The sequence below is a fragment of the Echeneis naucrates genome, chromosome 11 (assembly GCF_900963305.1).
Source record: "Echeneis naucrates chromosome 11, fEcheNa1.1, whole genome shotgun sequence".
NCBI lineage: Eukaryota > Metazoa > Chordata > Actinopteri > Carangiformes > Echeneidae > Echeneis > Echeneis naucrates.
The window spans coordinates 16,306,706-16,321,221 of NC_042521.1; the positions used below are offsets into that span (position 1 = coordinate 16,306,706).

The following is a 14,516-nucleotide window of genomic DNA, read 5'->3' on the forward strand; positions in this document are numbered from 1 at the left end:
GTCTCCACGAGTAAATCAGCAGGCAGATGTATCAGCCATCAGGCTCCTCTTTTATGGAACCATCTCCCAGCATCAGTCCGGGGGGGGGGGGGGGGACTTCGTCACAGCTTTAAGATCAGGCTGAAAATAGTTCTAAATGTTAAATAATAAAGATTAGCAATAGGGGAGAAGAAGAGGTTACAATGGGAAGTGAGTTGTAGTGTGAAATGATAACTAAAGGTAATTCTTTCAGCAGCTGTAGGACAGTCTGTTTAATAACTCCATAAAGAGTTTGGTCTAGACCTGCTCTCTGTGTAAAGTGCCCTGTTGTGATTTGCTGCAAGATAAATAAATTTCATTTCGTTTCATTAGACTTGTTGTCAGCTGTTGTCACCTTGATGTTGACCGGCAGCTAACCAATGAGAGTCTTTCCCCCTGGTTTATTTTCCGTTGTTTCCTCGATACAAATCAGTTTGGCTAACCTGCTGCACCACAGGACATATTTATTACTACGCATAACAACGATGACCTCGATACCCAAGTTGTTCAACTTTCATTTTCCTCTAAAATGAGGGCCAATAATGACTTGGGCTCAAGTCCCCAGTGTCTCTCTGGGGAACAAATAAATTTTCTCTCATGATTTTGATTTCCATCTCAAGTTGCCACAAACTATCCACATGGCTTCCGTCCTCATACGTTCAACAATCTTTGAGGTATGAATGTAAATGTCCTATAATGTATGCGCAAAATTTTATATGGTCTCATTAAAATGTTTAAAGAGTTTAAAAATTTAACTTTGATACAACATAGGCAAGTATCCATGTTTTAAAATGTCAGTCTTTTTTTTTTTTTTTTAAATAGTGTGTCAATATTTTTGTGTGTTTAATAAGCAGTGCCTGGTGCAGTGAGTGTCCATGCTATTCTTATTTTCAAGTATTCAAAGCCTTGTGAAATGTGGGACAAATCAAGGTTCTACACTATATTAAGTTTACATTTCTTGCATTTTGACCTTTCCGGCAAAAAGACATCTCAGCGGTTCTCAAACAAGACATTTGAGCTGCTTAGTCATCGTGATAATTTATAATATATATATATATATATATATATATATATAGGCCTGTGTTATCCTTGGTGTATCATCCCATTTTCATTTAATTCATCATTCTTTAATTCCACTTTATCTCCTCACAATCCCAGGTGCTCTGTTAAATTCATTCACTGCCTATCCATCCTTGATCAAATTAAAACTAGAAAACAGAACTTCAATAAATCTCTCCTGGCTGAATAATCACATTCCCTTGGTCATGCTTTCAGAAAATCAACAACTCCAAAGTAATAATATGAAATTTAAACGATCATATGTGCTTATCTGATTTCTAGATATAACCAGGAGTCTGAAGGCCTTTAGGTAATTAATTCTCTTAATAGTGATCTTTCCACTTCTCTCCCGGAAGCTGTTGTTGAACTGTTGAGCTTTGGTTCTTTTCCAGATGTTCCAGGTTTTAAACACACCCCTGCTAATTTACAGCCGCTTCCCTTAAGTAACTATAGATGAACCTTTAAACTGCGTATTTCATCTACTGTTCTGGAGAAAGTCATTTGATCTTTCACAGTTTAATAGTTTTTAATCAGGTTTTAGAGGCCTTAATAGTACTTAGACTGCGCTTGTTAATAATGACTTGATAATAGTTCAGTTTTAAAGGTTTTAGATTTAATACTGTCCACCAATTTCCTCATACACCATCTAGACACTTGAGTTGGAATAAGCTTTTAGTTTACGTCAGTCCAACCTTCTAACAGAACTCTTTCTATTGCTCGAGAAACTCCCTAATTCCGCAGTGTCCCTCAAGGCTCTGTTCTGGGCTTTTAACTATTTTCCAAGAAATAATCTTGTCTCTCAATCATTCAATGTCACCATGCTTTCTTTTTTTCAAATCTTGTACCATTTTAATGATAGTTATACATGTCATTAAAATCCCAGAATTTAGCACTCACTTATATTACCTACCTGATATTATATGTCCTTCATTTTAACAACAGTAAGCCTGAATTTATATGATAGGTACTGCTGAAGTTCTGTTACTGTCAATCTTGACAGTCAAATAATATTAATGATGCTTCTGGGATCTGTGGGCAATCTTTGTTAATAAATAAAAAAAGAAAAAAGAAACAAACAAAGAAAAACAACTTAAGACAGTCCCTAAAATCAGCAAATTGTTATCTAATGCAGGTTTACACAAAAAAAAAAAAAAAAAAAAAAAAAAATATATATATATACATATATATATATATATATACTGTTAGCATCTATTTTTGGTTTGCCCACAGAGGCAGATCCGCACCCTCCCTGATAGTTGCCTCTCTATACTGGCTTCCTATTAGATTTTCTCATAATTTTGGAAATGTCATTGCTCATCTTCAAGGTCACGGCTTGTGACAAAGCGTGGCCAAGCTTTGCTACTAGGACCATCACACTCTGCTACTTGCTTTGTGAATTCAGGCTAAGTCTTTCCCTTTTTTAAATCCCTAAATCCCTTAAAACCTTTTTGATAAAGCTTTTAGAAATGATTAAATAGGTTTTAGATTTCTAAATTATTATTTTTGGATCCTATTCATTGCATTTATCTATTTCTGGGCTTGTGTTATATGTGTTATTTCCTTCTCATATTAATCTTGTCGCATCATTGTTAATGAAAGTTCTATACAGAGACAGTTTATTGTTAATACTATTCGTCATTGATTTCTCTCTCTATCAATCTTTTTCTACGCGTTCCACCCTAATTTCCCTCTTCAGGCTTTAGTCAACTTAATTTTTTCTCTGCTGAAGAGGGCCACTACATGTGCCCCAACCCCCAGCTACAAAGAGGCATTATGGTTCATCAAGCAACAGTTTGCCACCACCGCTCTCCACTCACGCTGGCCGAGCCGAGCCTGGATGAGCCCACCATACTTGTGGCTCTGCGCAGCTATGCCTATGCTGGAGTGGAGCAGCCAGTGGCTACCACTTGAATCCTTAACAAACTCAGAGGGTGAGAGAAAATCCTTTCTGGCTTGTGAGCATTTGAACATATTCATCTCCATGCTAGCAGCTACCGTCTTCACAAAGACGAGGAGATACACAAAAAGCCAGTTACAATACAATGGCATTGTTTTGATTGATAAAATCAGTTTCGCCAGCGCAGAGCAGTTGCACTGATAATGATGGAGGAGAGCAGTAACAACAGTGCAGGCCAGTAAGGCTGAATGTGTTCTGCCTGCAGTGTTTCATTTTCCCCATGTCTGCAAGCTGCTTGTTTGCCTCTTTGCTTACTCCGGCCTCAGGATAGTTGCTATTAGACTGACTTTAGAAGCATATACAGCAAGATTTACAAATCCACTTTCTGCCCAGAGGTGAAGAGGTAGATTCTTTGGCTTTTATGGTCCTGCCTGCGGGTGAGATGTGTGGCTTTTCTTGGCTGCTGCGGATGAACATTTTCTCATGCCATTATGTCTCCTCAGCACAGTCAGCATGTAGCGTCTGGCTTGAATCAGGCAAAGAAATGCAAGTCAAGTCTTACCATAAGATTCAAGGAGATTTCTGTTTTTTTACTATTTGAGTCTTCATTCTGAATACCACTGTCACATTTGGCCATCTTTAAGGAATTTTTAATCAGACATGCAGTAAACAATCAAATTCCTTCGTCAGCTTTTCTCAGCTTCTGCATTTGACTTTAGAATTGCATAGTCTTCGTACCTATAGAATCATATATTATATTTCAAATTTTCAGTATATTTGAATGCATTTTAGGTTAATTTGTTTATTAATTTTATTTTAATATGTATAATTTCAACGAAAATTAATTAATGAATGTATCGTTTGGATTTTTGAAAGTTATCCTCAATATTTTGCTTATTTGACGTTAGCACATTTAGGGATTGACCAAAAAACACTTTTGAACACTAAAGTAACTTATAGTGCCACAATGTCAAAGGGAAACTGCATGCACACACATTACAGGTGTATTTACTATTGATTTTTGACTGGTCAGCTTTGTTTTCTCTTCAAAATACGTTTGCATCCTTGTTTCTGTGGAGCAGATTTTGTGGTAATCCATGCAACTTTTGTCTAGATATTTCACAACATACAAGTGGTGCAGAAAATTTCCAAAGTCAGGAGGATTTGTAGACCATGAATATCAGGATAAACCAACGAACCAGTCCATACTGCCATGCAGCATGATGGCTGGCCAATCCCCAAAAACGCCTTTTTTCATTTTCCATAATGCACTTTGACAGCATTTTTTGTCCAATAATGCCTGCAACATTTTTTTCGAACTCCAAAAAGCTCCCTTCAGAGCTGTAGGCAATTAGGCTATTGAAAGTAAAGACATGTCTTTACCAATATATTTACCCATCTCAAATCATTGTGCCTTTTCAGCTCCCTTTATGTTACTGCCAAGGACTATGCTGCAACTGTTGCCAGGTTTGTGTGTTTTGGGCACATATGATGGGTAAATATGATAAAGAGTGAAACATGCCTCTGATTTGGCAACCCTTAACTTAAAACTGTTGATCTGGACAGGGTTAGCATGAGTTGTTATCATAAATTAACATTTCTGTAATTGATACTGATGTATGAAATTATTAAATTTGTTATTAAGAAAACTGAGGCAAGTTTTTGTTATGAAAATAGTTTCACCTGCAGCCTGAATAACTCGTGTAATGTAAAAAATTAGGAGGGTTTTAATAAATCAATTTCTCTGTAATGTTTTTTCTTGGGAACTGATCACATCAACATTCCACCAAAAGTAAAAAGATAAATGGAAACAAAGGAAAATATCTGCTCTCTGTATAGGCATAGAAAGAAGTTCCACATCAGCCACCTCTGGATGTGTACGTGTGTGTGAGGGGGAAAAAAGCAACATTGAGAGCAAATTTCAATGTTATTTTGGCCATTTGACAAAATAGATGTCCCTTCCAAAGATAAACCCAAACCTTCACCTTGCTGTGTAGCAGTAATCTTAATGATAAATAAAGTAAATATTGGCAGAGTGCTCACTTAACAGGAGGATAGTTTAAAGTCCTTTGCATGTCTTCTTTGGAGTATTAATATCTCATGCCATTTATTTTTTCAGGAAAAGCTCCAGGGCTAAACTGTGCTGCACCGAGGGACCTTGCGTGCACAGTTTACCCTCTGAGCACAGAAATCAGACCATGCAGCTCCAGAGAAGTGACTCCCACAGAGAGCGTCAGCACCACAGGAGCACATTGCCATCGATCTGTGTGGAGACCTCCATCAAGCTCTCAGTAGGATGCTCCGGCAAAGTGAAAATACTCTACTGGCAACAAAGCGCAACTCAAGTGAACACCTAAAATCATTTTACAATAAGTAGCAGTCAGAAAGGATATTAATGGCTCTCTTGTTTCAGAAAGAAAGGCAAATTCATTTAACATTAGTGGGAATTATAGCCGAGTGCCAAACAGCAAGGTGCTCATTTACAGCAGAGACTGCCTGACAAAGTGGACACGCAGAAATAAAATCTCAAGTGGTCAAAACCACACTTGAGAAGCGCCATATTAATCATTCATTGCATTTGCTGGATATGTCAAGGCGGTATAACAACGTAGGTAATGACAGCAGAGGAATAATCCCCGTATAAATAGATTTTTAGGATTTTTAAGTGAAGTAGTGAATTTGTGCTTTGCTGATGGTGCATATAAGTTAAAAGGCTCATCGTGTCTGTGTGATCTCGCTTATGGAACAGGTCTAGATTCTATATAATACTGTAAAAATATCAATCAGTATTCAGAAACTGAGCCTTAAAACCCACCAATTTCTGGATCTTTGAGGAGTCAGAACAAAGCATTCATCGCATTGGAACATTGGGACGCCTCCAAGCTCTGCCCACATGGACCCACCTTCGGGATTTTTCTGTCTTCACCTGAAATCTATTTTTTTCAACCCTCTGAAAAACAGCCAGCCAATCAGAGGCTCTCCTCCAGCTTGCTGACTAAGCTCTTGTTGGTAGAGCTTAGAGGTCTAAGGGGGGAGATGTAAAACTACTTTCTATTTTTCTTTTTTTTTTATTCTTAAAACTCTTAAAAATTTTAAGGCTATCAACATTTCAGATAAAAAACTGGAATAAAGTAAAATGGGGGACATGTGGAAGGAAAGTTTTACAGATTATATCAGTTCGATACCACTGTCATGTCTGTCCAGTTGGTACTTCAGCATAAAAACGTGCAAACTGCTGTACATGGCTGAAAACCTATCCTAATACCAGCACCGTGAAAACTGATTGAGAACACATTTCATTCAAGCCGGTGGGTCCACAGGGGATCACCATAGTTATCACGACTTATCCTCTGAGAACTACACGTCCATCAAAAATATGTCAAAGATAATCTAGTCCAGGCCAAAGTGTTGGGTCAGCAAACCCACCAAGTCAACTCCAATGCCACGCTGACAGGAGAGCTTTTAAAAGTAACCAGTAACTAAAGGAAACTCAGATTAACATCCATTATATGCTGCTTACTCAGGATACCTCAAAAACTGGTGAAGTAAAAACCAACCACAGGTTAGCACTTGGAGTGATGAAAAGTGTCTGCTAAACGTATTTATGAGTCTTGGAGGAGCTGGTGGTTCAGTGTTTCAGAACAGGTTTCTGCCAAGTTTGTGTCTCATTTCCAGCTATATGATGAACTGAGAGGTGTCCTGTCAAATCCATAAGAAACACCTGCAGGGAAATCACCAATTGCGCCTTTGATTGAGCAGCAATAGCCAGACCATAAAAAACATGGCAAAAGCCATCAATCATCATGCACATGCCTGAAATGAAATCCAGTGTCATGCGTTAGGAATGAGCAAATCACCTGTAATTAGAATATACGTTAATCACTTTTGTGAAATGTTTGCTTGGGAAACAATGAAATCATGTGTCTGCGATTTACTGGAGATTTGCATAATCCATACTAAGTAACGGGAAACCTGGTGTATTACAGCCCGTATGTCATCTGTAAAATTCAGGCGAGCAAGCAGCCTGTTTGGAACTCCACTGGAGAACCACTGACAGGTTCTCTTTGGCAAAGGAAGATGTCGGGTGCCTGCTGGGAAAAAAGAAAAAGAAGAAAATCACCCTCAACCACGGCGATATCGTTCAACCAATTTTCCCATCAGTTCTTGTGAAGAAAGACAATCTATCCAACCTTGAGTTTTACGTTCATATATATGTATATTTAAAGACATGGTAAACACTGTCCACATTCATCACATGCTTGGCCAAATAATGGCTGTAAAGATTCCAGAGTCCTATCAACCAGAGGATGACAGTTGAGTGTAACTTTTAGCATCAAACAAATCAAATCACACAGCACACCAACGTATGCAAATGGCCCACCATATTTTTTACTTGTGTAAAAAATTTTTCTTATGCTGCATCTAAATGATGAATAGCCGGGCTGAACTAGAAGAGAAACCTACTCGTTTTGTAGAATACAGGAAAAATATCACATTCAACATAGGAAAAAGCTTAATCTACGGTGACTGTCAATGTATCACTTAATAATATGATAAAATGCCATACACTCCGTAAGAGCCTTTTATTTTTCTGAATACTGTAGGTAGATTGGTAAGGCGCTCTCTTTGAGTGAACTTGTCCAACTACCACATTAACTGGATTTAACGTATGACCACAAGTCAAAAAATCCTGCAGAAAGGTGAGCTGCGACGGGCGGCCGCTGCACAGTGTAATGGAAACTGTGACCAACCCAAGTAGATACAAAGACACACCATCTGACTCATCCACACCAACCCTGTCCATTAAAAACACATGGGTGATGAATTTATCCAGGTGCTCAGTGTCCATTTGAGTAGTACTGCAGAAGCAGCATTTGACCATACTATCATGTAACTACTGACGCAAGGTTTTGAAAGCAGTGACTCATGTTAAAAATTTGACTTTGCTAATATTTGGAACTTCCGGAACTTCATCCAGACTCAGCTTCAGCCTGGGAAGTAACATTCAGTGTTTTATGACCAGCATCCAGGGATAACATGTTTAATTGGAACTAACCAATTTCTGGTGACAAATTACAGGCACTAAATCCAGGACCGGAGACAGGAGTTGCTCAGGGACAAACAAAAATATGTTCCCTCCTTTGTGCAAAGTAAACCGAGATATTTTGCAAAGGGGTTGTCACACATTAAAACAACTAAGTCCGCCTTGTAACTCTGTATACGCTATCAACTGAGAGTGGAAAATACCCCAAAAGAATAAGCATAAAAGATAAGCAAAAAGACAGTGAGGACTGGAATTATAAACACAAATCCAAATGAATGCCAATTGTTATGTTTAGGCACGTCAGGTGTTGTATGTTTTGCCTGCTGTTGCAGCTTTATTGGTCATAGCTTAAAATGAAGCATAAATGTTGTTATCAATTCCGGGACATGTCTAAAAACAAAATGCTGTTTACGTTTTCTAAATTACAATAAAAAAAAATCCAACACAGCACCCTGCGGTTTATGTGATTCCTTTTTCTCTCCTTCTACAACCTATTCTAAATAAGCCATCATTATTGTGCCAACAATGGGGCTGTGACTAAATCATTATTTTTATATCTGCTGTGAACCTCTCTGTATCCCTTATCTATTACACTTGCTTGATCTTATCTTCATTATATTGGCCTTTTTCAAATATGACCAAATATGTCAGTTTCATGAACAAAGTGTGTAAAACCTCAATTTAATTTCAAGACTGCATTCCTTTTTCATTTGATTATTGTTTGTAGCGAATACATTTTTCATTAAAAAGCAATTATGGTTTTGCCATTTAATATGACCTCGCCACACTGCTTATCCTGAATAAACTTGGCTAGTCAGCGTTGAAGAGGTTTGCTGGTGTTTTGGCACGGCAGCAACATTTTCCTCTCAGAAATAAATATGACCTCTATAAGTCTTCAAGTCTGGTGTCAGTCATAGCTCAGACTGCAGAGCTATGGTAGCTACACATGTTGATATTTCCACCAGAGATGACTTTCACCTTTTAAGCCGTCTTTGGTCTCCCAGCAACATGAGCGACCCACCACGATGAGGAAGCTACGTGTGTGTGTGAGTGTGTGTGTATACACGTACTTTTGTGCTGTAGTTACTCGCTCTGAGCAGTTGATGTAAGAACACCTCGTCACATGCTTCCATCACTAAGTGTCACTTTAGTCACAGGAATAAATACAGTCACCTTACAGGCCAGTCTGGGTGGGGTAAGGGGGGCAGTGGGCAGAAGAGACAGCTGCTGTGACATGTGCAAACTGTACCCGAGCTCCAGTTTCAGGACTCTTTTTTTTTTTTCTCCTTGAGCTCATGCCGTTTATGGAGCTGTCACGAAAATGAAAATGAGGAGCATCGCATCACGGATTTCCCTCGAACTGAAGAATTCCCTTTGTTTAGCCATGTTGTCAATACAACACAATACAATACAACAGGCTGCATGTAAGAGATGATTTATTTTCCATCAGCGAGTAAGTGAGAGCAAATGCTCAAATCAATCCCTCCTGCCCTCTCTCTTCCTGTCCCCGTCCTACAGGAGCTGAATCATCTCTGCTCCATGTTCCCACTCAGTACCTGCTGCTGCAAGAGGTACCTTTAGTTACCCCCCCACCCCCCCCCCCCCCACCCCTTTAACCCAACCAGTGGAGGCAGATGGCTGCCCTCCCTGAGCCCGGATCTGATCAAAGTTTCTGCCTCTTCAAGGAAGTTTCTCTTTGCCACTTTCACCAAGTGTTTGCTTGTTGGGTCTCCTTCACAACTCCATAAAGAGTTTGGTCTAGACCTTCTTTCTGTCTAAAGTACCTTGATGTAACTTTGTAATAAATTTGATTTGATTTGATTTGAAATCAAAGTTCAGCCCTTCGTAAAAAGGCAACTACCAGAACTGCTGCTTTTACATCTACTATTCTGTATCTCTCTGTCTGATCTACATTCAGATACAATCGAAGACATTTGAGGTACAAGGTGCACATTTGCTGTCACTGCTGAGCCTCACTTAGACTCAGCAGTGTGATGTGTTATAATGTCAAAAATGTTATAATTTAATTTGTGTGACATAATATGAATATTGAACAACATTTAATCCAAATCATACGTCATATCTGACTAATCTAGACACCAACACCCTTCTTTAGTGAAGTTGCTGTGGTATTGAGAAAGATGTCACAAAAAGCAAAGCTTGTAAGAGTCACTTTTCCATCAAATTAGTCAAGGAAACTCTGAAACATTAGAATTACTCCATTAACAAAAATAAGTTGCTTAGTAGTCTTAGTATTCATTCAGATGAATTCAGTACTCCAGTTATTGTACAGTTGATACATGTTTCTGATGTGTTTTCTTTATATTTGACTGTTTTAATTCTGTTTGAAAAGGATATATAGTTTTGGAATTGTATATCCAACATGTATAACTACTGCCAAGACTGATATATCTCCTTCTTTGAGTATTACAGTACCTCATCTGTTTACAGTATTACTGCTGTTACTAATACTTCCAATTCAGCATCAACTATTATTTTGACTACTACTACTGCCAATACTCATACCACTTGCACTGCTACTACTCTAATCAACAATGCTGATGCCAACAGATATTGCCAGTGCTGCTACTGCCTCAAATATATGACTCCAGTACTTGTCTGCAGTCAGTATTTCTACAATAATTGCCGTGGTTGCACATGACCATGACTCTAACTGCAGCTGAGAGGCTATGTCTCAGTTTTTTAGACCTCCTTTGTTTTTGAGATATAGCATTGCCCATATTATATTTACATTGCTGTGCCTGAACAGGCACACGTATCCACGTATGATGATGAAGAAAGACATTTCCACTAAAGGTGCCAATTTCGTCACTCAAATCTTTGAGTGACACTGTAGATGTGTTAATTATATTTGCTATATATTTATTTGTTCTATTTCCTGATCTATTCTGTTATAAAGGTGCAAATCCAGACGCAAGCGCAAGACGCCACATATCTTAATAGACATCTTTGTATCTTATTTTTACAGGCTCGCGCGATGACACAAAATTCAATGAGTTTCCGCAAACGGCTTACAAAGTTCAAATTTTTTCCTTATCTTTGGTGTTTACTTTTGCACAAAGACAGTTTTTACTTCAGCCACTGTTTAACGGCCAAAATAATGATTTAAAAATCTCTTGATACAGAGAAGGAGAACAAATCTAGTTTCATTATATCTGACAGGAAAGTTTTTCTCTGAGGAGTTACCAGGCAAGAGTGCAAAGTGGCAGGGCTCAGAGAGAGTTGGGTTGTCCAATCATGGAGCAAAACCAGCAAATCAAAGCTGCGCTGAGAGCTGGGTCAGAGACTGGATAATTCTTAGACATGAGATTAAAAACGACAGACTAATCCTATGAAGTCTGACCCATCAGACTCACCACTGAGACAGCTGTGAAATGAACAGTAAGATGTCAAATTTATCTCTCACAAGTCTAAAGCACCACAGACAATCCTACCCCCTAACACGTGACCAGATGAATGATGCTGAGGTTGGCTCTGGTTTTTACTGAACTGAAGTTAAAACACACTGATGGCCTTCACTCCAGAGAGCAGTGTTGAGCAGTCCATAGATCCAGCAAAAGGGTCAGAGTTAGGGTTAGCAGAAAGACCAAAAGCAGCAGCAGTAGTGATTATTTCTAACCTAAGACATAGACAAGGCCTTTCATTTTTTTGATCACCTCCTTCAACAGCCGGGTGCTGCCGCTTTGAGCAAATGTTACTCAAAGAGGAGCAATCGGCTGCAGATTACTACACATAAACTGCTATGTAGAGAGCTTTTACCTACAACACACACCCGAGCATCTACATAAACCACAGCCTCCCTGTCCATTGGTGAAATTACACTCTTGAGATGAACCATAAACATTTTCCTTTCCTTTCTTGTTGCAACCACATAAACAGATTGATTTCATCCCTGCACCAATGAGATAAATGCTCTGTCTGCTCTAAGTTGGATCTGAGCAGCTAAGCGCTCAGTCTCCATGAAGTCAGAGTGAATCCTGCCTGACCTGTTGTTATGTAGAAGGTGTGATAAAAGCCCCCCCCCCATGCCGCTCCTTCAGGAGACATACAGAGGCCTGCTGCACTGAATGTAAACCACTTCACACAGCATGAATATTACAATGGCTCTCTCGGCGCTGTAGCCTGGAAACAACTGTGGATCCACCTTCACTGCTCCCTGACAGCTCGTCCCTGTTGAGTGTTGCCCAGTAAACTGGAGGACAGGCCCGGTACATTAGCCCCCCATCACTTCCCCGGCTAACGGTCGTCATCTGGAAGAGTAGTGTGTGATTGTGGAGTTTAAACAACGTCAGTTTATCCTTCACAGATGCATCATTGCGACAAGCGGCAAGTCTATGTAATTAACGCTTCCTTCCTTTCATGGGGAATCATAAAAATATAAATGCATGAATGAAAAGTGAATATGTTTATGCCAGCATGGAGGTCAGCTTTGTGTTTGTTTGGTTTTTTTTAAATCACGGTTCAGTCGTCTGTCTGTCCGTGTTTACTGTCACCAGTTGTAGTAAAGAGCAGCTCCATGAGGGGAATAAACAGCAAGAGGAGAGAAGATCAGTAGAAGTGACGTCAGAGTGAACTCAGAGGAGCTGTCCTCTCAGCACCACAACACTGCTGATGCCGCTGCCCACAGCCTCCTCCTCCTGCTGCACGGCCACAACCTCTGCTGTGTCCAACACCCTCCACTCGTTACGTGGTGTCCGACCTGTGCCATATGTATCCCGGCTGACGCACCGTGAACGCCACAAGTTGAATCAGAGTGAAGAAACTGCAACCACAGGAGAAGGGATGTGCGTGTGTGTGTGTCTGTGCGTCTCCTGGGTGCACTCGAGGGCCGCGCGCTAAGCTACGTCACTCCTCCCGTTTCACAGAGGTGTTTTTCTGAAGTAGATAAATCCAGATGTTTGACACCAAACTCCATCCTTGCACTTATAGCTCCAAACCTCCCTCCCGGAATCACACTGAGAGGAAAACAGAGCTCCAACGTGTTGCTTAAAAACTTTTATCTCCTGCCACAGTGTGAATGTTGCTGATCAGGCGTGTGACTACACTGAATAGGAACATGTGCTGGGCACACATCGCTTCACTGCTCTGACACTGTAGTTGCGCCCATGATAAACCCTTCCCTGTTGCGCAACACTGATAAGACTCTGAGAGGCACCTGTAATGATAATTATAATGGTGATGGTGATGATAATGATGATGACGATGATGAGACCCTGTTACACTAGACACTGGACACTAAGACTTACCTATGGTGGTTATAACTGTGATGGCAAAGTAAAATGACCCTGCAAATTTCCACTGCACCCCGGCTCTGTGGGGCTCTGCTTCCATGATGATGGTCTCCAGTTTGCGGTAATCATCTTCGCTGATGTTATATTTCCCCTGGAGACGCTTCTCCTCGGCTTCCAGCTGCTCCTTTTCCCGCATCTCGAAGTCGGACTCCAGGGCGTCAAAGACGGCAGCCCCGACGAGCAGGTATGTAAACGTGCAAATGATCAGGGACAAGGTCCGCACGTTTTGCCGCTTCATAGCCAACAGGAACCGGCGACCGAGGGGCTCATGTCCCCTCGGATTTCCCGGGAAGGTGCAGCAAGCGTGAGGGAAGCCGTGTGGACAGTGCCTGGAGGCGGAGGCGCAGAAAGGTGCGCTCCGGTGACGGTGGCCGAGGTAGACACCGGAGTCGGAGCAACGATGGAAGTCCCCCGCCTTGCGGTGCTCCCTGTGACAGACCCCCAGATCCTGCTCCTGGTTCGCGGAGAGACACAAGAGACTGCTCGATCGCCTGGACCAGGAGCCCTGCAGCCGAGAGACCCTGCGCAAGACCTGCCCAAACCAAGTCCTCCCGGTGCGCAGTGCCATCAACAAGCTGCTCCCAAGATCGCCTGTTGGTCTCTGTTCTCCTCAAGTGAACTGCTCTGATCTGAATACACACTTCCAACCAAATAAATGCTGCTTTAATGTATGTCCTTTGATCCTCCACTCTCACTTTGTCTGTGCCGTGAACGACAATGTCCTAAAATTGAGCATCTTTCCACATGTCTCTAAGTTTCAGCTACACCAACACCAACCTGTTTGTTGTAACCTCATCAGCATTCAGGCTATTTTTAGCAGCCATTTTCCACAGAGACAAGATGACATCAGTTTACTCTCCCCGAAATCCGGAGATCTTTCTCGCAAAGAACGGTCATCCTAGTCACAAATGTGCTGAGTCGCATTGAAAACGGGGGAGTCACAGAGTGGAAGTTCAAAGCTGCTGCTTTCACGATGCGCAGACCATCTCACCGAACAAATTCATTGGCTTATTCCCGCGTCCAGCCGCTTTGCTCCTGGATAAGATCACTTGTTCAGTGGAGGAAACATATTCCAAACCCGGCGTGGACAACAGGTTCCATCATGATTGTTATTCTCGTCTTATTTTCTCAGACGTGCAGGAGTTGGAGGGGTGAGGAAATCGGACCAGACACTTGCCCGCTCAAA

At 40.8% G+C, this 14,516-nt stretch overlaps 1 protein-coding gene across 1 annotated transcript in view; it reads right to left on the reverse strand.

Moving 5' to 3' along the window:
• kcnk9 (potassium channel, subfamily K, member 9) overlaps nucleotides 1–13,568 on the reverse strand; it is a 32,799-nt gene extending 19,231 nt beyond the window's left edge. The window contains exon 1 of the mRNA XM_029514685.1: nucleotides 13,286–13,568. Within this exon, the coding sequence (XP_029370545.1) occupies nucleotides 13,286–13,568 (283 nt within the window). The remainder of the gene's footprint in view (nucleotides 1–13,285) is intronic.
• Between the last annotated feature and the right edge of the window lie 948 nt (nucleotides 13,569–14,516).